The following is a 25,283-nucleotide window of genomic DNA, read 5'->3' on the forward strand; positions in this document are numbered from 1 at the left end:
AGTAAAATTATCCAAACACTTATATAACTTACAGGTATTTATCTACTTATCACTTATAAGTCGACTAGTTTACTAAGCCGCACTTTACAACGACCTTTTAAAATAATATTTTAATATTTTTTAATTTTTTCAATTATTTTGAATTGCTGGATAAATATTATAACAATAAAAGTCAAAAAACTACTCTCTCACTAAACATGTTTACTCTACCGAGTCGCCCTCTCAAAGTTGAAAAAATCACTCTCACATTAAACATATTTACTCCAATTAGCCTCTATCTAATTATTTAAAAATATAAATTATATCATATTATTTATAAATAGAAAGTCTATTTATTAATATGGTAGATAAATTTTTAGACGAATAGTAAGATGATAATTTGAGTTAGGAGGAAAATTTATTAACACGATAGAGAAATTTTAGAAGAATAATAAGATGGTAATTTATGTTAAGAGAAAAATTTATCAATATGGTAGAGAAATCTTAAGAGAATAATATGATGATAATTTGAGTTAAGAGTAAAGTTTAGAAAAATATGAGATAAATAATATATTTTCTATTAAATTATTCAAAAATTTGAGAAAATTGGAAAAATAAATTGAGACGATTTAACAGACTCCACCTCACCGTCCCCGTACATAATATCAAACTACCTCATGAACATATAAACAGTTGAGACGATATGAATTCAGATGGTAAGAAAAAATTGAAAAAATGAATTAATGAACATTCATAAACATACATATTTAACATAAACAAACAGATAATAATCATGTGAATACATGACATCACATACATATAAATCAATTAACATTTTAAAATAATCGATAACCAAATATAAAAAACGAGCGAGAAGGGAAAACGTCACTCATTTGTAGGGCTGAGCAAAACCGAACCGAAACCGAAAAACCGAACCGAACCGTGCTAATTCGGTTCGGTTCGGTCCTAATTTTTTCAGAAATTCGGTCTATTCGGTCCGGACCGAATAGACCGAAATAAAATTCGGTTCGGTTCGGTTCGGTTCTTTTAACAAATATTTCGGTCCGGACCGAATAGACCGAATAGACAAAATAATAAAGGCTATATTTTCATATTATATACATTTTACATATATCTTAAAAATTATAATCATAATTTTTAATTTTTAATTATATTCATGAACTATTAGAACTCTACATAGCACAATACTTTAATTATATTTTAAATTTTATAATTTGTGATTTAATTTTTAATGCAATTTTCTTTTTAAAAAAATTTCGGTCTATTCGGTCCAAAACCGGAGTTCGGTTCGGTCCGGTCCATAATATAACTTCGGTCCGGTTCGGTCCAAGAAAAATTGACTATTCGGTTTTTCGGTCTATTCGGTTCGGTCCGGTTTTGGACCGAACCGACCGAATGCTCAGCCCTACTCATTTGATGCGACTGTGCCGCTCTTTTTGTATTTTAAAAAAGTTATTATATAGGCACGCATACCCTAAATTTAATTATGTAATTTTAAAACTTGCGTAGAAAGTTTAGCTGAATATATATTGGAAAACTTTCGTAGAAAGTTTAGGAATTTAATTATGTCATTGTAAAACTTGCATAAAAAGTTTTGGAGAATATATTATAAAATTTGCGTAGAAAATTTAGGAGAATATATGTAATTTTTAATTCTATAAATTAAGAAAATTCAAAACATAAACAGCCCCATCTTTTCCTTTATATAAGTATATATATATATATATACACTATTTTTGTACCCGTGCAACGCACATGATGTTTTATAAAATATTTTTCTTTATCTTATTAATTTTTATAAAAATCTTTAATCTTTTCTCAAAACAATCAATCATATGCAGTTTTAATTTTATAGATTATAATAATTATTAGAGTAAATATAAATTATTTACAAATTTTAAATAAAATTATATTTACTAGTAATATAAATTAGATTAATTATATCATATATATAATTGGTGTAAGAGAGTTAATGTGTCATAGTCTCCGGGGGTAAAATAATCATTTTATTCAATAGTAGTATAATTAAGCAAAAAGATTAAAGTTCGATTTTTCACGAATACAAACATTAACTTTATATTTTATAGATTATGAAAAGCTTTAATCTTTCACCAATAATATATATGATATAATTAATTATTATTTATTTTGAGTTAGAAGTTACTTATTTTAATATTTCTCATTATTTAAATCGGATTCTCTGTGATATGCCATGGACCTTTAAATTTTGATTGGTCTTTCAATTATAATGTTGACGAACTCTTGCATTCACACCAATTTCACCAATAAAACACTCCAAATGTAGTGCACACTAAATTGAGTGCTTCCCAATCAATAGAGAACTTTTTATATGGAGAACTAGAGAGAATCATCATCTCTACCGTTCATTTTTTAAACTGCCAGGATTAAACAAAAAACCTTGTGGCATTTTTGTAATAAAATGAAACTTTAAGCCTAATTTAGATTAAATCAAACCACAGCCACCACATCTTGTAACTGTACGGACATTTACTCACAAACTATACACACAATCATTGAATATTAAGAGGAAGAAAGTGAGAGAAAGAAAAAACATGAGTGATCGATGAAAAAATAGTAAGAAATCGACGATTTGAGCTTTATAAGTGACGATTCGAGCTTCATAAATGATGATTTTAGATGCTTAATTTGTTTCTGCTCTATAATTTTTTTTCAAGCTGATTCGAAAAAGAAATTCATCTTCAATGAAGCTTTAATCGAATATGTAAGTTTTTTAATGTTATATACTATTTTTAACTATCTACAGTAGAATGTAATTTGTTTATAGCTTTTTATAGTTGTTAATTTGTGTTTGCGCTTGTTTTATTGCTACCACAGATGTATGTCATTTTTTGTTCTATTTTTCTACACGGACATATTGATTCTACAATGGGACATATGTTGTGTTTGGATTTTTGATTTTGATTCTCTGTACAAGCATATTAATGTGTTTTTAGTGTTTTTGAATTTCTGTTATTTTATATATCTTCTGTAATAGCATCAAATGATTATTTTACATATGTGAACTAGATCTGACTAATAATAATGTGTATATGTTGTTTGCTCATGTGATTTAGTCGTTTGGAAATCCTGAGTTTAATATAATGGAATCATGTATTGCTAATGATTCTACAGTATAACTTTGCGATTTTATTTAAAATATATAGGAGAAGCATTATTTTTAAAACAAGATATATATTTAGTCTTGTGATTCTGTATTAGAAGTATAAAAGTATATTATGTGTTTTTAGATTTTTATTCAATTATAGTTTACAGAACTCAGTGATTCGTTTTAGGATACAAAATTAATTCTACAATAGAAACATTATTTATAAAAAAGAAAGAATCATTTTTAGTGTTATGGTTCTGTTTAAGAAGTATAGATTTATGTTTATGTGTTTTAAGATTTTGATTCAGCAATTAACTATAGAAGTTTGCGATTCTGTTTCTATTTAGAATATAATGATGTGACCATCAATCTTCCTGGTTCTGCTGCTTCTCCAAGACCTGGTATGCCATCCATACGACCACTTTCTCCTTCTGCTAACCTTGCTGTTAATATTCCTCGACCCATGAGTCCAGAGAAATATCCAACTCCGACAAATGCTGGGGGTGCTTGCTCCACCTCCACCACGACCACCACTTCAATTTCGGGATCCACCTCCTCCAATGCAAATGAACTATGGACAACAGCCTTTCATGCTTAATTTACCTCCTTTGCCTCCATCAATATCTGTGAATCCCCCAGTATTCATTTACCACCCCTGGGAATTCCCCCTCCGCTTCCGCCAGAGGAAGCTCCTCCTGCACTTCTAGAGCCTGAGCGAAAGAGGCAAAAACTCGATAATTCTTTGCTCATTCCTGAAGTTAAGTTCCCAGCTCAACACCAGGTATGCAGTATCTTTTATTTTTCTTATTATACTACAAGTTTTACCATCGATCTTGTATCCATGTTGCATCTCCATTCCCTAACTAAACTTTTTGTTATTAACCAATCCTCAGACTGGATAAGGTGCCAAAGTTAACTATTATTAATATTATGAATTCAAGGGAAAAAAATATTTGTTCTTAATTTTGCAAATTTGTATATTCCACTGTCATGAAATAAAAAAGTTCTCTGCAAACACCAATTTTCACCATACGAGATGTAATAAGAATATAATGAAAAAGATTATTTTGTAAGTGAGTATTACTGTATTACTGGAACTGTAGTCTATGAACCGGGTTTCAATTTATATAGGAATCCAAAAGTTTGAAGAAAGAAAAATGTGTTTTATAATGTACGCATTTGTTAGATTTTAAATTAGTGGCTCATTGGTACTATAATCTATGGATTTGTTAGATTTTAAATACGTGGCTAATTGAGGTGAATAATGAGGATTGTATTCGTATTGTCGTAATTGGTATATTTATGAGAATACTGAGCTATGAGTAATTAAATATGGCCATGATTTTTCTATTGATCTACGGATCTAGAGTCTTTGTGTTTTAATTTATGGCTGGTATATTGATCATGTCATATATTGATTCCGTACGATCTGACTAATTGTCTGATTATGAGCGATCTGGTGAGCAATCAAAGATTATATCTGGTCATCAATGTTCACAATTCTTGTGGATTATATATGGACAAACCACCTAATTTTTTGATACTTTGGCCTAAATTTGGGTGTTTTCTTTTTTAACCTCAGGGACTGGCAAGCATTAATTTGTATGTGCCAAATATTGATGCAGGAAACCGGAAAGCGCATGTACCGGAGATTAGAGTAAAATCATTGTCCGAGACCGTTAGCAGTTTGAAAGAGAAAATTGTGGGAGAGATTCAGCTTTCCTTTAAACAAATAGAAACTTAGTGGAAAGGCTGGCTTTCTTAAAGATAATCTTTTCCTTGCTTATTACAATGTTTCAGGAGGAGAAACACTTACCCTTTCGTTGAGGGAGCGTAGTGGTGGAAAAAGATAAGATTTGTTGTTGGCAGATCTTATGAATTTTGACTATGAAATTTTTTATTAGCATTAGTAAAGATCTTAAGAGCTTGAGGATAGTTAAATCATAGATTTATATTTGATCATTAATGTCAGCAGCATATCGGATGTTAACATTTTGTAATGTACAACTCATTTGGAATTGAATTGTTATTCTTTCTTCTGTGATTGATATTTGTGCTTTCTGTTTAAGATATATTTTATTTTTATGATGGTATAAAAAACTAGTTGTTTATTTTCTGACTAAAAGAACAAGGGAACTATCTAATTCAAAGCAGTTGCATAATATCTCATTTAAAACTCCGCATTTGCCCACAAATTTCACAATGATCGTTTAATTTCACAATGATTGTGCCAGTAAAGAGTTCAAATAAATACCATAAGTATTATGGGTCTGAAAAAGATCTTCTAATACAACAAGTAGCTACGCAAAGATTTACACCTTTAAAGTAAAATCAAATTAAACAATTATACAAACTTATAAGCTCTCAAGCAAACATGTCTTGATCTGCTCCTTTACAAGTACATCAAGTGACGACCATTCTGGACAAGATCAATCTTTCTATGCTGCTCTTTGGCATCCAACATATTTTTAAGAATCAAACATGCTAATTTGTGTCTATCAACAGGTTATTCATCACTAAAAAGATTTATTGCTAGTGGAAACAGGAAAATTACAAAGGTTTTGCTCTTGAAACTCCTCTAGATTCTCTTATGCCTGACTGTCCCAAACACTCATTGTGAATGAATTGAGAGGTTATAAGCAGACTAATAATCAATTACTCTAGTGGACCACCTATGAATTGGGAGCTAATATGGATGACATGCTGTAATTAATCCTTGTATTTGAATTCAAGGCCTTTGAACTTAGATTCATGTTCATCTTCAACACCGGCTTCATCAGCCTCATTATAATCTTCTCCTTCTTGATCATTATCATCTAACGAAGCAAGCATAGCAGAAAATTTTAAAGATATCATTTATCTCATCTACCTCATTATAAATATAATTAGCATTGAATTTAAGTAAGTTGAACCCTGGTTTGGCTATAACAGCCTAAGTCAAAACCCTGGCACCAGACTTTCTAATGTTTGTGCTCATATCAACTTTATTTAGCGGAACACAATCATATTCCAGAGCCTTTTTAATTTGAATAACACCTGAATCCTTCAACTCATTTTCTGACAGGTTTAGTTTGATCAGAAAACTTACTGAAGTTATTAGGCTTGACAAGACCCGAGCGGCTTTGACAATAATTTTATTTCTAGACATCTCTTGAACTTCAAGTTAATGTGCAAAACCCTTGAGAGCATTAGCAAGAGAAATACACATTTCCATTTGCACTAGTATTTGATTTTAATTTATTAAAACAAAAATCTTAAGAAAGTAAAAAACCCAAAAAAGATGGAAATGCATGTCAAGATCACTCTTGTTTGCGCAAGTGAAAACTGCCAAAGTCTACAAGATATTACCAAGTGCATTATTACCAAGTGAGGACCGATGCACAAGGATATACTCATTTAATGAACTTCAATTACTACAAATCCAATTGAGATAATTTTAAAAAAGAGACACAGTACATAAGAGAGGAAGTTGTACCCAGATTGACATAGACATCATCGTCAACCTTCACATAAAGGTCAACATCCTTTTCGCAACAGTAATGGAGAAATATATTTTTTATTTTAATAATTGGTGATGTCCTTCAACATGCTCCTACAAGTTACAATATCTCTCGTAAGATATACAGTTTAAAACTAAAATAATTTAGAAGAACAAATCAAGTTATGCGTGCTTTATTACCAGCCTGATAAAGTCCTTGTGCTGAGATTCTTCAGAATCAGCAGGTCTATATAAGATGTTGTTTCACATTGCACTAGAATAATGATGAAGTTAGTTTTCAAACTATATTGCTCTACAAAATAAACTAGTAACGAATAAGGTTTAGAGATGTATGAGGAGGCAAAAGAAACATAAAAACGACAATTTTAAAAAGTTAGCATCCTAATTATTTGGTTACCATTAAGACATTAGAAATGAATAAAAAAAATAATTTCTTTAAACTGATGAATTGGGAAACTCTGATGCGCGATGAGTTACTATACTGGGTGTTCCCAGCTAATCTTATGTTTCATAAAACCAATCAATAACAGATCAATTTGCTAAGCTACCAAGTTAGGGACATGTGTAGTATATTTCTTCCATATTACACAAACACGTCATAACAATGTGATCCTCCAAGAGCCTACTTCGACCCCCTCCTTTATGGTATATCTACATGAAAGAATGTTAATATTATGTAATTTATCAAAATTTGTGTTTTTTCACCAATGCTTCATACAAAGTAGCCACTTTGGACTGGACCCATGTGCATCACTCGTGAAAGGCTTGTAGAAGTGTCCTGATTCGCCCACGAGAGATAAATTTTCATCACCTTCATGTCACGCAAACTGATAATTTTATAACATATAAACTATAAATCTGGACTTGGATTAAGTGAACTAATTTTATAATTATTCTATGATAAAATTAACTAATTTACTATTTATAAATTTAGGTAATTTAGTATTTTTTTAGTAGCAGAACCGAAAAATGCGGATTAGAAAAATTAATGATACTAACAAGGTTCCAAAGTAGAATCAAAATAATAGAATATAATTTAGTAAAATAATTATTCTACTATATAATTAAAAGGTCTATCTAAAAGTTTACAGTAGTTACAAATGCAAGCACACTATAAAGCAAAATAACAAAATTTAATTTCAAATTAAATGGATCAAATTCAAGAAAAATCGACCGTAACCATTTTATGATAAAAGTAACCAATTCTTTAATTTATGTCTTTAATTTACTATTTAGCTCTATAGCAGAATCATAAATTTGATTATATTATATGATATGCCAATAATAGTCTTATTAATCATGATTGGATCTATTGTGGAACCTCAACTGGACATAAAAATATTCATTATTAAAAAAATGAAATCAATCAAAATAGGAATATAAAATTTTATAATATGCTACATTGGAACCAAAATCCACATAAAGCTTTATTTCTCTACTCTAGATGTCCAAATTTATACTTCACCGGCAAGAAAATCATAACATCTATTAACTTGATTACGCAGAATTCATCACATTACCTAGAAAATTATCTCATAAAACATATCATATCAACAATTTTGCGTTGATTATATTATAGAAGCAAACAATTTAACATATCAACTGGATTAAATCAACATTTAACAAATATAAAACGTATGTAAAAATTAGGTAAAGATAAACAAAAACAAAACTAATCTCAAAATTATTAAGATTAATACATAAGAAAAATAATTAACTAAAAGGACATTCAATTCATAAAAAGAAGAATTAAATGCGAGTCATAAAAAGAAGAATTAAATGTGAGAGATGAAAACAATAACCTGATGAAGAGAAGTTCAACTATAGAATAAAAAAATTGAGTTTGATCTGAAGAAGAAGCCATATATTCCGATAGAATTGATGAGATTCAGAGAGATAAGAAAGGTTGTGCGAGAGATTGACGAGATGATTGATATCACAGAGAAGCGGCAGAAATCGCCGAAGATAAATCAATAATAAAGTTGAAAATTTAAACTATAAATCAAAATATTTAAACTTGATTCGAAGAGATTGCAAGAGATACACAATGACAGAGATAATTGAAAACAAAAAAGAGATGATTGAAAACAAAAAGAAGCGTCAGAAATTGCCTGAGAGAGCTCGCCGAAGAGTATCAATGGTAAGCGTGTATTTTGTGTATGTAACTGTCAACCTATGGATACAACTATCACAGTTTGTAAATTTTAATATTTAATATTTAATATCAAGTAATCTGGACCGTTAATCAGTTTTTAATCAAAGGGTCTACATTAAAGGAGGGGGTTCTCTCTGGACCTCCATATAAGTGAGCCCTCTATGAAAGAATGACATATATATATATATATAATACAATAACAAGGGGTTAATTGAGCAAATTATTTCATATGATCTTTATACCCCTACTTAAAATCTATATTATATATATTTTACATTTATTCTCATAATTAATATTTATTATTCACTATTAATACATATATAATATTTATTGCTCACAATTAATATATATAAATTGAAGTATCATTAATATACTTCACCATTATGTACTTTATATATACATTAATGTAAATTTAAAGTTTATTTAACTAAATCATCATTTGTTAAAATCTATTAATTTTGCATGATTAGTATACACATGAATATATATTCATACACACATATATACACAAACATGCATATGTACTAATTTGAGCCAGACTAAGGGGTCAAAAGCGAATACTCGAATTGAATACTCGACTAGACTAAATTTTTTTACTCATAAATCACATTTTTGACACACAAACTAATTCTAACTGCATTAATAATACAAACCCATAATATAATCTGAAAAACTCAACGAATTATACACATTTTCATGTCCGTGCATAATTTAATAATATTTATTTCACACATATTCTCTCAATTAATGCATCATTAATATTTATATTTTTAAATCTCAGTGAAATATAAAAAAATACTTATTTTGATTTAGATTTATGTTTGATAAATTGGTCCATATATACATCTATTTTACAATAATAATAATAATAATAATAAATAAAATCATAATAATATATCATTCAATAATTATACGTAAGAAACATATCAAACATAAATATAATTTAAATTAAGTATTTTTTGATGTTTCGGTGAAATTTAAAATTCTTAATATTAACATTTACAATTCACTTATTCATTGTTAATTTGATAATTATTTTTTGATGTTTCGGTGTTAGGTTCGAGAGCGAATCAGGGCAAGGGTAGTGGGTTTAGGTAGGGGTTGTTCTTGAGGGAGGCAGTGAGTGTTTTTGTGAGGGTGTTGCAGCACGGTTCCATTTTGGGAATGCAGATGAGGTTTATTTGCTGGTTTTTCTTGACGCAATGGAGACCTTTTTTGTGTTTTTGTCGATCTGCATCCCAGGAGGTGGTTTTTGGTTGGTTCCGAGTTGGGTCGATGCTTGGGATAGGGTTTTTGACAAGCTCGAACAAGTCTGGAGATTCTGCAGGTGCTGAACTTTGTGTGTTTCATGCATCTCGAGTTGTTGATTTACGATGCATCTCGAGTTGTTGATTTGCGAGGTAAATCCTTGGCTGGTTTATGGTGGGCTCGAGTGTTTTTCTATGTGCAAGGAGCTTGTGTTTTGTCTGGTTTTGTTCTTTTTGGCATGTGTACACAAGCTTTTTTCATTTTTTTGGAAAATTGGTTTACAATTTTGTGAAGCAGGGCTTGACTTTGGAGTGGCTGCCTTGGGATGGTTTATATGCTTGGCTGATTTCTTGGAGGATTTTTGGATGTCTGGTGTTGACGGAGGAATTTGGTAACAACAAAATTTGAGGTTCGTAGCCGGAAACAAGATCTGTGATGGCGGTTCTTCGTCGGAAACGTGAACAGTAGTCGGTGGATCCGATGAACAGTATTCGTCGAAAAAGATGAACAGTGTTTGGTGGTGGTGATTATTGGGGGCTGAGATTGCTTAGGGTTAGTGGTGGCTCCTTTGCGCTCTCGCTTCTGACCCCTTGCAATTTGCCTATGTACTCCTATTTATAGGGGATCAAGCCCACGTAGTTCTTGGGGAACAAGAAACCTAATGGGCTTAGATTTCTTATCCCGAGGCCCAGTAGGAAACCTACTGAAAACCGTCTTCTACTAGCTTTAGGAATGTCCGCCGATGAGGCCCAACCACAAAGGCCCAAGGCTCGTCCGCGGCTTCGAGACTTCACGGATAAGGCATCTCCCTGGCCAAGGATAACCCTCCGCTACCAGCTGTTTCTTTAGTCCGCGGACGCAGGTATAGCCGTGGTTCACCCCAAATGTAGGACACATCATTGTCCCCCGATAAGGAGCCCCTACCAGATTGCAGGACAAGTGATCCCAAGCTTTTGGGTGCAAAGTGCGGGATACTCCAAAGTCTCCCAACGAGGACACCCGTTGACTACAGAGACAGAGCTCCCAAAGCACACACCAGATTTCACCTCACATCCCCAATGAGGACACCCATTGACTACAGGAGGAGGCCTTCAGTCCAGACATACCCCTGAAGGTCTCTGACCATGGACACCGCCTTTCCTGTAGATATGCTACAGGAAGGAGTTCTTCAATAGAGTACCTGCATCAAATAGGTTAGTAATAATAATCTCCCTCTTCCGAGAATCATTTAAAGAACCCGTCCAAGTAACCATGTTGAAGTCCCATCCAAGCTATTTTTCTCACTTAGGGTGCGCCCTAATACCTTAGGGGATAGCTCTAAGAATCAGTTGAACTCCTTTTTCATATATCAATAGGGCGCGCCTCCTTCACCAACGAGGGCACGCCTTGATTATGTAAGGCGCTAGCATTACTCTTTTCGTATGCATAAGGGCGCGCCTCCCCATACCTGTAGGGCACGCCTTCTTCCTTTGTAGTAAAATAGATGTCTTATCTTTTCCTTAATTTTAGGCACCGACATCCCAATTCTGACCAATTGACCCGGTTTTGACCCGAATAAAGTTTATACCAATTTTTGGGCATAACAACTACCCCCCAAATTCCATATGCCATTGAAAATGGGATTAGAATTTTCAACCCCCCTAGCAAACTTGAAAATTTTGTATGAGCATCTACAAAATTGAGGGTATACCCTTACAGACTTATTCATTCCTCTTTCTTCATCCTGCTCTATTTCTTTTTTGAACATGACAGGGCGCGCCCCGGATAAAGGTGCACTTCATGAATCTAGACAACAACTTCACACCACACAACATAACATCTTTCACTCTCTACCGCTTCTCTTCTTAGTGACTTTAACCTTTGGTTTGTCTAGGGAGGTTTACCACTTATGCACCACATCTCTAAGCTTACATGAGCTAACTCGGCGTAAGAAACAAGAGAAATCGTACAAAAGAGTGCACCTCGCGTACCTTGGAAAAGAATAATCCATTTAACAAAGGTTTGAGGGTTTCTTCCAACTTTTTCATCCTAATATTGGTTTCCTATAGGCGCGCCTTAAACAGAAAGGGTCATCATTAGAGGGCGCTCTCTAAGGGAAGGCAAGACCAGTTGTCTGATCTTCAAATAATAAATAATCTTTGATGAAAGGAGGACGTGTTTTGTTGGTGAAAGTGATCCTTCCATGAACAACACAATGCCATTCCATGTTTGATTTCTTTCTCCTTGTCAAATCATAACTCTAAATCGTTGATCTCGTCTTTTCCACAAATAGTGTGATTCATTTTAACTCAAAGTCAAAACCTTTACGATTTTCTATAATCATATACTTTTAGAGGGAGCGCCCTTTATAGTGGCGTCTTCCTCAAATAAAATTATCTGTGAATAAGAGGGCGCGTCCTCTTTACGAGGAGCGTTTTGCTCAAAAAATGTGTTCATCCTTGGAGGGCGCATCCTTTATATAAGGCGCGTCTACCTTGATAAAGGTAATCATCCTTGGAGGGAGCTTCCTCTGTAAGAGGCGTGTCTACCTCGATAAGGGTATTCATTTTTGGAGGGCGCGTCTTCTGGAAGAGACGCATCTACCTCAACAAGGGAAATCATCTTGCCGAGGGCGCGTCCTCTGTCAGAGGAGCATCTACCTCGACAAAGAAAATCATCTTGTCGAGGGCGCGTCCACTGTAACAGGAGCATCTACCTCGACAAGGGAAATCATCCTTGGAGGGCATGTCCACTGTGACAGGAGCATCTACCTCGACAAGGGAAATCATCCTTGGAGGGTGCGTCCACTGTAACAGGAGCATCTACCTCGACAAGGGAAATCATCTTGCCGAGGGCGCGTCCTCTGTCAGAGGAGCATCTACCTCGACAAGGGAAATCATCCTTAGAGGACGCGTCCACTATAACAGGAGCATCTACCTCGACAAGGGAAATCATCTTGTCGAGGGCGCGTCCACTGTAGCAGGAGCATCTACCTCGACAAGGGAAATCATCTTGTCGAAGGCGCGTTCACTGTAACAGGAGCATCTACCTCGACAAGGGAAATCATCCTTGGAGGGTGCGTCCACTGTAACAGGAGCATCTACCTCGATAAGGGAAATCATCTTGTCGAGGGCGCGTCCACTGTAACAGGAGCATCTACCTCGACAAGGGAAATCATCTTGTCGAGGGCGCGTCCACTGTAACAGGAGCATCTACCTCGACAAGGGAAATCATCCTTGGAGGGCGCGTCCACTGTAACAGGAGCATCTACCTCGACAAGGGTCTTCTACAGAATCTTCATGTAATTAAACCAAATCAAAGATCAATATTCTTAGAAGGCTCCTATCTTCTACAAAGCTCAAGGGATGTCGAAACCATCTCATGTAGAAACATCTCTTGGGCATCTCACGAAGTGTCATCCAATAAAGGGCATCTCACTCTCAATATTTCTCTGAGGGCGCGCCTTAAAGAAAGGGTGCGTCTTGAGAGACAAGAAATTAGTTCTAGTCGAGCCATTCTTCAAGTACTGACTATGACTCATCTGATCATCAAGACATCTTCATTGAAAACTTCCATTTTTCTTCTGAGGGCGCGCCCTGGGAGGGCAATTTTCCACTGAATGTTTCACATGCAGAGGGCGCGCCTTAATAGATTGTGATACTGTGCTTCACAAATCATGAGATTTTTCCCAGATAAGATTTCCTACCTGCAAGAAATACAATTAATATGGAACTTTAAATATTACCTGGAGGACGCGTCCTAGATAAACGGACGTGTCCAATCAACGAACTCTCCTGAAATATGTTAGAAGTCTCCTAGGCCTCAGATGTCTTCATCAAGGCGCGTTCGAAGTGTTTGTGGGGGTCTCCTCCGTGCTAAATCTCTTTCATAATATTCTTCCTGCACAAGTCCTAGAAACAATTAACAAAAAACACAACAAAACTAGTTGAGTGTTACCTCGTGGAATCATCTTAACGGCGATGACTAGCTCATGGTAGTAATGCCTTCTTCTTGAAGTGTTCTCCTCCCGATCCTCATCAGATTTGCTCCTGGTTAAGTCCTCTAAACTGAATAGTGTTCTCAAATATTCTAAATCAAATAGGATTCTTCAGTCTTCTTGTTGGAATAGGATTCTCCAATCTCCTTAATGGAATAAGATTCTTTAATCTTCTAATTATAATAGGATTCCCCAATTTTATATATCGAATAGGATTCTTCAATCTTCAAATTAGAATAGGATACTCCAATCTTCTAATTATAATAGGATACTCCAATCTTCAATACCAAATAGGTTTCTCTCAATCTTCTAAACCAGGTTCGCCCAATCTTCTAAACCAAATAGGGTTCTCCCAATCTTCTAAACCACATAGGATTTTTTGGAAAAATTCGTAGCTACTGTTTTTCTCTGTTTTCGGACTGCTCGACTTTTATTCTCGTAATCATATCATCTCCGAATTAAAGAGAATTTAACAAGCTTCACGTAGACTGTAAGATCATTCAAATCTGACTTACGGAACTCGAGATACGGCCCAAACAGTGTAAGCAAATCGCTTAATCCATCAAATCCGAATTTTCCATCCAACTTCGCTCCTTCGTGGCTATAGCTGCAAACTTCAACCTTCATGGCTGGATATCATCATCCGTGGATCTCCCTCGTGGCCGCGGATACTATACCCAAATCTCCTTCGACCCCCCTGCCGAAAACAGTTATTCACGGATCTCCTTCGTGGCCGTTGTATGCAACTCCTCCGTGGCTATACTTCAATTCTTGCGTCAAAGAACCTTCATCGTGACGAGACATCTCTTCCTCCTGAGATTTTGATCTTGATTAACCCCTCCTTCTAGCGCCAATTTGTTGACGGAGGAATTTGGTAACAACAAAATTTGAGGTTCGTAGCCGGAAACAAGATCTGTGATGGCGGTTCTTCGTCGGAAACGTGAACAGTAGTCGGTGGATCCGATGAACAGTATTCGTCGGAAAAGATGAACAGTGTTTGGTGGTGGTGATTATTGGGGGCTGAGATTGCTTAGGGTTAGTGGTGGCTCCTTTGCGCTCTCGCTTCTGACCCCTTACAATTTACCTACGTACCCCTATTTATAGGGGATCAAGCCCACGTAGTTCTTGGGGAACAAGAAACCTAATGGGCTTAGATTTCTTATCCCGAGGCCCAGTAGGAAACCTACTGGAAACCGTCTTCTACTAGCTTTAGTAATGTCCGCCGATGAGGCCCAACCACAAAGGCCCAAGGCTCGTCCGCGGCTTCGAGACTTCACGGATAAGGCATCTCCCTGGCCAAGGATAACCCTCCGCTACCAGCTGTTTCTCTAGTCCGCGGACGCAGGTATAGTCGTGGTTCACCCCAAATGTAGGACGCATCCTTGTCCCCCGATAAGGAACCCCTACCAGATTGCAGGACAAGTGATCCCAAGCTTTTGGGTGCAAAGTGCAGGATACTCCAAAGTCTCCCAACGAGGACACCCGTTCACTATAGAGACAGAGCTCCCAAAGCACACACCAGATTTCACCCCACATCCCCAATGAGGACACCCATTGACTACAGGAGGAGGCCTTCAGTCCAGACATACCCTGGAGGTCCCTGACCACAGACACTGTCTTTCCTGTAGATTTGCTACAGGAAGGAGTTCTTCAATAGAGTACCTGCATCAAATAGGTTAGTAATAATAATCTCCCTCTTCCGAGAATCATCCAAAGAACACGTCCAAGTAACCATGTTGAAGTCCCATCCAAGCTATTTTTCTCACTTAGGGTGCGCCCTAATACCTTAGGGGATAGCTCTAAGAATCAGTTGAACTCCTTTTTTCATATATCAATAGGGCACGCCTCCTTCACCAACGAGGGTGCGCCTTGATTATGTAAGGCGCCAGCATTACTCTTTTCGTATGCATAAGGGTGCGCCTCCCCATACCTGTAGGACACGCCTTCTTCCTTTGTAGTAAAATAGATACCTTATCTTTTCCTTAATTTTAGGCACCGACATCCCAATTCTGACCAATTGACCCGGTTTTGACCCGAATAAAGTTTATACCAATTTTTGGGCATAACACCTGGGATGGGTTCTTGTTCTTGGTTATTGTTGAAAGTCTACTTGTTAAATTTTCTTAGTTTTGCTTCTGAGATTAGTTTTTTGTGTAGATTTTTATTTCATTTGGTCCTTTTCTTAATTTCTCTTGGAGCTTGTTCTGAGAGAATTTCGTGAAAGGATCTTTAAACTTTGTATATTCTTCTCTCTCTTTATATATTTTACGATGCTTGACCTCATTTAACAAAAAAAAATTGATAATTAATAACATATGAGTTAGGTGTCAACTGAAAAAACTATGTATCGAACTATTTATGTCTCTAATTTATGTCAATAATAGTTCATATCGTGCATTGAACTATTTATGTGTCTAATTAGATAAATTATATATATATATAGTCATACTTTAACTATTATATTTTTATGATACAAATAAATTCAAATTCAGACAATGGTTATGGAACTTTCATCCAGATGACTTATCAATCACATTTTTAACACAGCAAATAACTGATACATTTATAACATACAAATAAATAGGATGATTATGAACAAATCAATATTTTATACTCCCTTAATCCCTTCCAATTGCTTATAGCCTTCATTAAATATTTGATCATGCTGGTTTATATTAATGTTTAGTTACAACCTTACACGTCACAACCGGAAGAATTGTAGCAAGTGAAGTAGATAATCTTAGTAATGTTCAGAATTATATATTTGTTAATATTGAATGAGGGATGTGAAAAGTTATTAATGTCAACAATAAATATTCAAATAATAATCAAAAATAAAATTATAAGCATACAAACTACTATATTCTGTAGAATCTCAAATAAACACAAACACTTTTACAACAACCCCCATGGATCACCCTAAGCAGTGGACAACAAGACATACCACAAACATTTCTGCAAGAACCCCCATGGATCGCCATTAGCATGGAACAACAAAAAATACCACTTTCAACCTCTATTATTTCAGCTTAATGTCAAATTTTCAAGCACACTTTCAACCCACATATCACCACACCTAAAACATAACTCATATACACAAACAAATACGTCCTCAATCCACCGGGCAACGACATAGTCAATAATTGTAGTCAAAACAAATACTCGCAACAACATTGCAACCACACCATAAATACTCTTGTTCATATACATAAATTATAGATACATCATTTATTCATTAGATAACAATATAAATATAACGTTAATAATTATAGTTAGAAAATAAAATTTAATTCACGCAATATAGACCATGCCCGTGCATTGCACGAGTTATAGAGCTAGTTGTGCTAATGTGCTAACATATCATAAATCAGTTTTGACCGGTGTTTCAAATGGTACGTAATTCAAATGAATCAGTTTTAACCCATGTATTTCAAAAATAATACTTAATTTAAATTCGCGATTACTCAGAGTTATAACTTATTATAATAAAATCGGATTAAGAACTTGGCTGAACCTGACCCGAGTATTTGGGCTCAATCGATTACTTGACCCGAGTGATTTGAGTTGTTTTTTGAAAGAAAAAAATGTTTTTATTAATGAATTATTTCTAACATACAATAGATATTGATAAACAAATCTTACATTAAAAAAACTTATCTTCTAAGAGAAGACCATCTAGATGTTCTCGAAAATTTAGATAAGTAAAATTTAATGTTTTAAAAGATAACTCACATAATAAAGGCCTCGTTGAAACACCTGTTTTCATAAAACCAATTTGCATATCACTAAATTTTTACTTATTTTCGAGTTTATATGTTCGGTACTATAAATTTAAAATTATTCTCACAAATTTCGTGTCATATCTTTCTTGAATAATAAAATATTAAATTTATTATTATTTTTTTGAATATAACAACTACAATTATTAGAGTGGAAATTTTTAGCAATGTAAATATTTTTAAATTATTATAATAAAAAACATGTAATTTCCTTTCGATTTTTATTTTTTAGTGGCCTTTCCCCAAAAAAAGGGCTTCCGGACTTTTTTAGGACAGTTGAATGGAGATTTCATTTTTTGGCATAAACGTTCAAGAAGTTCCAAAAGTGGCACATAACGCCACTTCCTCCGGGGTTCATCCCCAGAGACCCAGAAGAAGTGGCGTTCTGGGGTAATTCATTTTTTTTGTTTTTTTTATTTCCCCCCGGATTGAATTGTACTTGGTTGAATTGTTTGTAAGTGTTTGTAAGTGGAAAATATGTAATGGAGACCTAGTTTTGAGTCTTCACATTAAATTGGAAAAAAAATTATTTTGGTGTAATTTTTTTTTTGTTGGGTAGTCATGCAAGCCTATTTGTAGTACGTAATTTTTGTTTTTTTAAAAAAAGCGTATGTATGACTTTTTGTGCCCTCAAAAAGGGTACCTTGGTAGTCAGCAACGAAAATATTCAATGAAGACCTATTTTTGGGCCTTAATATAAAATTGGAAAAAAAGCATTTTGGTGTAATTTTTTTTACTGGGAGTCATGCAAGCTTATTTATAGTATGTAATTTTTGTTTTTTTTTTAAAAAGTGTATATATGACCTTTTGTGACTTCGAAAAAAGGTACCTTGCGAGTTGGAAAAGAAATGTTTTTATGAAAGGGTAGTTTGATTTTTTTTTTTGCTGTAATAGAAAACAATAACATCTTTTAGTAAAAGTAACAAGATGAAATGGACTTGTCAACTTTTAGAAGTCTGAATCTTCAGACAAATATGAAAAGTTAAAAGAAGTAATGTGTTTACATAAAGAAAAAGCAGATTTCTGAAATTCACGGGAGTAGGCACATGCAAATTTTTGAAACGATTTGACAAGTCAACTTTTATTTTGAACTGAATGACACAGGTGAATAATTTCATTTTAAAATTTACAGGGTCAATAATATCAATTATTTCCATATTCGTAAATTGCACAACCTAATATTACATATTGACCATGTAAAATTATGCCTATAAATAGCTGTAAAACTATAAGCCATCAACTAAATTTCCCCCTTTGTAGTACATTAGTTTCTAAATTTTGAGGCTGCTACAGTCAGGTCATGGACAAGGGCAAGGGACACGCTAGTTCTGATATTCATGATTACGGGGAAGTTAATTGGTATAAATGGACCGAATCTCAAGCACGGGATGAAGCTCGACAAGCAGAAATTTGGCAGGTCAAACAATTTTTGAGAAGAATGCGAGGTATACGGGCCGCAAAAGGGCATGCCGTACGTGATAATGAACAGTTCGTTAGCTATGGGAAAATACACTTGAAGTTTATGAAATCATCGATCGAGTATGAAGAAAACATTAATAAGAATTTCAACTCTGGTCACATTTCAAAGGAGGAACATGAGTACGAGTTAAATGAAATGTCTCGACATTACCACTTCATGGAGGACGAACTTGAGATGAGGAAAAAGGAGTACGAGGATGCATACGCAAAACGTAGGGCTGAAAGGATACGTGAAGAGCACAAGGAGTGGGATGAAAAATATGCGAAATATATCGTCAAACTTGGGAATTTTTCTCAAGGACACGATGATGCTGGTATGGCTATAACTATATGTCATGAAAATCAGGGGCCCCACGCATTGCCATCGCGTGATACTCGGTCGAGTACGTACGCCTCGACCCACGGATATGGGGAGGGAGGTCATATGCAAACATCCCCTCACATACAAGAGGATGAAGATGTTGATGATGAGTTTGATCAATACGTAGTTAATCTTGCGGATGACTAAAAAAATTGCGAGCTTCATTCATTTTCCAATTTTCAGCTATAATGTATTTCTCTTATTATATGTTTACATAATCAATGTTCCTTGCAATATAATTTGTTCCCAAGATGAATGGAAAATGCACTCGTTATTGCATTTTTTTGTTTACTACTTTACAGAAACATTTGTACTAATTGTGATAATATTCCCAAAATTGATGACTTTTTTAAAAGTGGTTGTAAATTTATATTTGGAAAAATTTTATTCCAGGTATTAGTATTTTTGGAAAAGTAAGTAGCACGTGAATCTTACAGGCATGTATTATTACTTGTTGGTAAATTTATAAGTTTTGACTACTCAGAAATGGAAGTATAAAATGATGATAAGGAAAATGACAAGGAAATGAGTTAGGTATCCCGTGAATACATAGTAAAAAGCACATGCAATAGTTTGACTGAAGTTTTCACTTTTTAGAGATGAAAGTTAAAGAAGTTACTTTTACGAATGCATGTCTGCAACTATAAAGTTGGAAGGGTCCTCCACTGATAGGTAGCCACATGCAGACTGCAAGAAAGTAATTGAGTAGTCTTGTGAAATGCAGTAGAAGTTGTAAAAGCTGTATGATGTGACAAATGAATGCTAACTCTTTCGAAGCAGTATGAGACATAAGTAGCACGTGAATGTTACAGGCATGTCTACTTAATTTATGTGGCCTTTCATCCTTGTATATTATCTAAATATGATGTTGTTCGGAAGTTAATGTTGTATACTAATAGAAGAGCAATGAGCTATACTCCTGGTGATATTATTCGAGCTACTGGTCGGAAATGATTTTGTGATGATGATTTTAGATATTCAATGGATCCAAATTTACGTTACTCAAGAGGTTCAGTAATCACGATGCATAGGGAGTGGGAATGGCGTGTAGGGTGTTTGCAAATATGTGTAGCCCAATGTCAAGAATATGGAGTGCGAGCAACTAAACAACGCGCCATACACATGCAGCGAGACACCGCTCACCAACTAGAACTAGCTTTATTCCGTGCAAGAGAGGAAGAGAATCGAATGAGAATGCGTTTAAACCGGATGGATCTAGAAAGAAAATGTAGGGAGTTTGCTGAAGATGGTGACCATCACAACGCAAGAATGTATCATCATTTCGCTACGAGTCCCGACTATATTTCTGATTTCTACTTGTCCGATGATGAGTAATATTTCTAAATATTATATTTTGATAGTGTACTTTATTAATTTGAGCTTTTAAAATAATTATATTTTATATTTCTGAATGATTTGACTACTCAGATAGTGTGTGAGTGTTTATGATAAATTTAGTATGAAGTACTGTACAAATTTAATGTGACGTAATTGTTAGCATGCCCTATAAATGTCTTGGTCATTTCAATTGGAAAGCATAAAATGGATAAGGGTAAAAAAAGATCATCGTCAAGCACATCTAAGTCCATTTGGCGTCAGCTTAGTATCGCGAAATGTATCGGTCACGGAAAGGAAATGAAAGAAGATTAGAGTGGCAGAAAGAAGAAGAAGTGCGTGAATCAAAACATTTTGGGTGAGATAAAAGCTGATAAAAAAAAGCTCCGAAAGGCTTACAATGATCAGTCCCTGCCGGAGGACGAACGCTAGGGGTGAGCAAACAAAAATCGAAAAACCGAAACCGGACCGAAAAACCGAAAAACCGCACCGAAAAAAACCGAAACCGACAAAAACTGAAAAAAACCGTAACCGAACCGAACCGACCGGACGGTTTGGTAACGGTTACGGTTTTATCCTTAAAACCGAACCGAAAAACCGAACCGCTAATATTATTTTAAAATATTTAATATATATTTATTTACTTATCTATTTTATACAAATATGAGTATATGATACTTGCCAAATTTATATAAGAATTTTAAAAACCTTTTGTTGTTAGGCCTGTAGATGGATTATGATAGTCATTTACTTGCACTTGGACTTGTCGATAGTCATTCATATTATAGCTCTATTAATTCATCAATACGAATCCCTCATTTAACGATGCTATTTGTTTGTTACATTATACTAAATAATTAATTTTCTTAGATTTATATTAAATAACGTCTATAAATATTCTTAGTATTATATTAAATAATTATTTTAAAAAAAAAAAACCGAAAAAAACCGAAACCGATAAACGGTTAACCGAACCGAAAATAACCATTCTGAACGGTTCGGTTACGGTTAATAGCTAGAAACCGAACCGAACCAACATACACGGTTCGGTAACGGTTTTCGGTAAAAACCGAACCGAACCGAACCGTGCACACCCCTAACGAACGCATTCGTCAAATCGATGAAGTGTATAAAAAATATGACAAAATGGAAATCAACCTGATTGAAAGAGAAGATAGTGAAATTGCATGGTATGTGGAAGGTCATCAGGCCTGGCGTGACGTTGGAGAAGATGCGGACGAAGAAGAGGGTGAAGTTGTAGAGAGTGCAAGAACTGATGAGGATCAATATATTGTAAACCTTGCAGAATTTTAAGTTCTTTCTAATGTTTGTTGTATAATTTTAGTAACAATTTGAACGCCTAATTGGAATGTTTGTTTTGAATGGGATAAACCTAATAGTAGTTCCACATTTTGAAGCTCGAATGGACAACACAATAACCAACTTTTGCATGTAATGTTCGAAATAACAAGATAGAAAACTTAGATTAAATGACAATGGTAGTACAACATTTAAAATGAAGCTAAGAAAATGCAATGAAGCTAAGAAGTGAGCAAGTAGAATTTCATGTTGTTAAGTATGGACGCCCTGGGTATTTCTTGCTACGCTTGGTGTGACCTTCTTGGTTGTATACACTACATTTTTTTCCTGACCGCGGACCATCAATCTCCATTCGGATCTGCACCGATTTCCCCTTATCTCCACGTTTTTGCTTAAGTTTCTTCAATGATTCATCCGCTACTAACTTTCCATACCCCTGCCAAAGTGGGGGTAAATCATAATTCCAGTATTCGGTTGGTTGCAAGGGATAAATAATTGGCCTGTATAAGTTCTCCATTGTCTGGTTTTTATGGCAATTTTCAATGAAATGATCCCAACTCAGTCCATGTCTTATACAACCAGCCATTGCGTGAGAGCACATCATGTGATGCGTCGCCCATTTTCCACACGTGCACGTACGGTTGTTGAGGTTGACGACCTGGGTCTTACCCCCCTTTACCCTTCCCTTAGCAGTTGTGTATTGACGTGTAACTATTTTCAAGATACCACGTGCACGGTGAAAAGTAATAACTGTATGTCCAGTTGCCTTTCTTTGAATTTTTGCTAACATGGCGGCTGAATGCGCACATAACTGTTAACCCTGCTGCACACCGTCATCTACTTTATTTTTATGTGTGTCAATAATCGTGACCGCCTGATAAGTGGCATTTTATACCACTTAGAACGTCTTAAAATGGCTTAAATTGGTGTCTTGAAATCAAGTATTTTGTGTATTTGATGCGTTTTTCTAGTGTTTATGCATTTCAGGGTATTAGTTGCATTTCGGGGGAGGAATCATCAAGAATAAGCCTTGGCATGTGTTCACCATTACGAGAGGAAAGGAATGGGCAGATTACGGTGAAGAAACGGAGCAAACCTGGATTTTTTCCAGTAGAGGCCTGCGCGCCCGCGCAGCAATGCTGAGCGGCCGCGCAGCAACCTGCGCGCCCGCGCAGCTATGCTGAGCGGCCGCGCAGGGTCGGGGAAAAAGATAAATTATTTTAGACTTCTACTTCTGTTTGGCTTCCAACTTCTATGTAATCTGAGTTTTATGGGACTATTATATAGGTAGATTTGAGATGTTTTCACAGAGATTATTAAGGGGATTATGTTTTAGATTGTGTTTTACGCAAGAAGCGAAGGAGATAAGGAAGAAGACCGATTTAACACACCACAACGAAGAGGAAGCATATTTTCTTATGATTCTTGTTTCGTTGTAACGTTGGATGCTAGTTTTCTTGCTTTGACTTATTTACTCTTGTGACGTACTCTGTTTTAATATAATTAGTTTAGTTATTATTTTCTTGTGTTTGTTTATCATGATTTCATATGAACCCATGATGGCGATAAGTTCTATTATGGGCTAATCGTGATCATGGGGTTGCAACGGATTTATTATGGAATTCTTTAGTTAATTGTTTAATACTTTAGTGTGTGATGATTGCATGATATCTAGTATTGGTTGTGCGTATTCGTTTTATGTGCATCGCGAACATATAAGATAGGGTGTTAATCTCTTGTGAAGCGATGGTGGATCTTGAGATTTAGAACTTGTCATGCTAGCATAGGTTCATGTACGTTGTGCATGATTAGTGGGTAACTCTAACAGTTTTATTTGCCCTATGTAATCAAAAAGAATAACTTGTGCTTAAATCGTTGTGTTGTCAATTTCTGTAGACATATAGGAACTCAACATAATTGATGACTATTCAACTTCTATCTTAATTGTGGATGCTTGGTAGAATGGTATTAGTACAATGAAAGTTGGCTTTTATCAGTTTCGTGTTATTCGATTAATATCATCACTGTCACATGCTAAAGGTAATAACAATGGCTATAGAAGGAAGTAATAATGAAGTTGTGATCTCATGAGTGTTTTATTATTGATAAATTGAAGTGTTAGTTAAGTGGTTAATTAAGTAGTTAATTATAGTTAATATTTAATCAACAATTTTAAGTGTTATTATCTTAACATTGAGAAGTAATCATACATTGGTGAGTGAGTTTAATTAGACAATAATTTAGTCTGAGTCTCTGAGGGAACGAACTAGAAAGTATTCTATATTACTTACGAACGCGTATACTTGCGTGAATATTAGCGCGTGTTTTCGCCCTAACAAGTTTTTGGCGCCGCTGCCGGGGACTCGGCGTATTTGTTTAGTTTATGTACTTATTATCATTGGTCATTAGGACTCAGTGATTAGGACGTAGTAGTTACTTACTCTTTTCGGTTGTGTTTCAGGTACTTTAGCAAGCGTTTATGCAAACTCGTTCTCGTGCTCGCAAGAGGACTTTAGATACAGCTGAGGAGACAGACGAAGTTTTTGATATTCCGGAGAAGTTAGATTTTGAGGATTCGGATTCAGGAACTGAGCAGAAAGAACCAGTAAACATGGGAGATCGTATTGTTCAAGCTGATCCAGCTCTTATGGATTTTTCTCGGCCAAAAATTGATGACAATCAGTCAAGGATCCTTCATCCGGCTATTCAAGCTAACACCTTTGAAATCAAGCCGGGCACTATTCAGATGGTGCAGAATTCTGTTTCTTTTGGAGGAGCGGCAACTGAAGACCCCAACATGTACATAAGGAATTTTGTCGAGATCTGCAGCACTTTTAAGTATAATGGCATGACTGATGAGACTATCAAGTTGAGGCTTTTTCCATTCTCACTAAGGGACAAGGCTAAAGACTGGTTACATTCTGAACCAGCTGGGTCCATCACTACGTGGCAAGATCTTGCGCAAAAGTTTCTGGTGAAGTTTTATCCAATGGCAAAGACTGCT

At 35.1% G+C, this 25,283-nt stretch overlaps 1 protein-coding gene and 2 long non-coding RNA genes across 5 annotated transcripts; 1 reads left to right on the forward strand and 2 right to left on the reverse strand.

Annotated features, from left to right (window-relative positions):
* Positions 1-2,502: 2,502 nt before the first annotated feature.
* Positions 2,503-5,169, forward strand: LOC141689944 (uncharacterized). The gene is made up of 3 exons (XR_012562607.1): positions 2,503-2,743; positions 3,475-3,908; positions 4,710-5,169. It is a non-coding gene; the product is annotated as an uncharacterized LOC141689944 (long non-coding RNA).
* A 259-nt stretch (positions 5,170-5,428) lies between these two features.
* LOC141689943 (uncharacterized) lies at positions 5,429-8,838 on the reverse strand. 3 transcript variants are annotated; one of them, XR_012562606.1, is made up of 4 exons: positions 8,429-8,838; positions 6,807-6,918; positions 6,603-6,719; positions 5,429-5,943 (listed from the first exon to the last, which is right to left on the reverse strand). It is a non-coding gene; the product is annotated as an uncharacterized LOC141689943 (long non-coding RNA). The 3 variants fall into 3 exon arrangements; XR_012562605.1 differs by having other exon boundaries at positions 6,807-7,453; XR_012562604.1 differs by having other exon boundaries at positions 6,807-6,879; positions 8,429-8,836.
* A 13,685-nt stretch (positions 8,839-22,523) lies between these two features.
* On the reverse strand, positions 22,524-23,069 carry LOC141691429 (uncharacterized). The gene has a single exon (XM_074496168.1). It carries the CDS (start codon positions 23,067-23,069, stop codon positions 22,524-22,526), a length of 546 nt encoding a protein of 181 aa, XP_074352269.1.
* Positions 23,070-25,283: the final 2,214 nt, after the last annotated feature.

This window comes from Apium graveolens, chromosome 10 (assembly GCF_009905375.1).
Source record: "Apium graveolens cultivar Ventura chromosome 10, ASM990537v1, whole genome shotgun sequence".
Classification (NCBI taxonomy): Eukaryota; Viridiplantae; Streptophyta; class Magnoliopsida; order Apiales; family Apiaceae; genus Apium; species Apium graveolens.

Excerpts from the sequence above, each read along its gene's own strand:
- LOC141691429 (XM_074496168.1), bottom strand. The coding sequence starts at position 23,069 with ATGTTAGCAAAAATTCAAAGAAAGGCAACTGGACATACAGTTATTACT.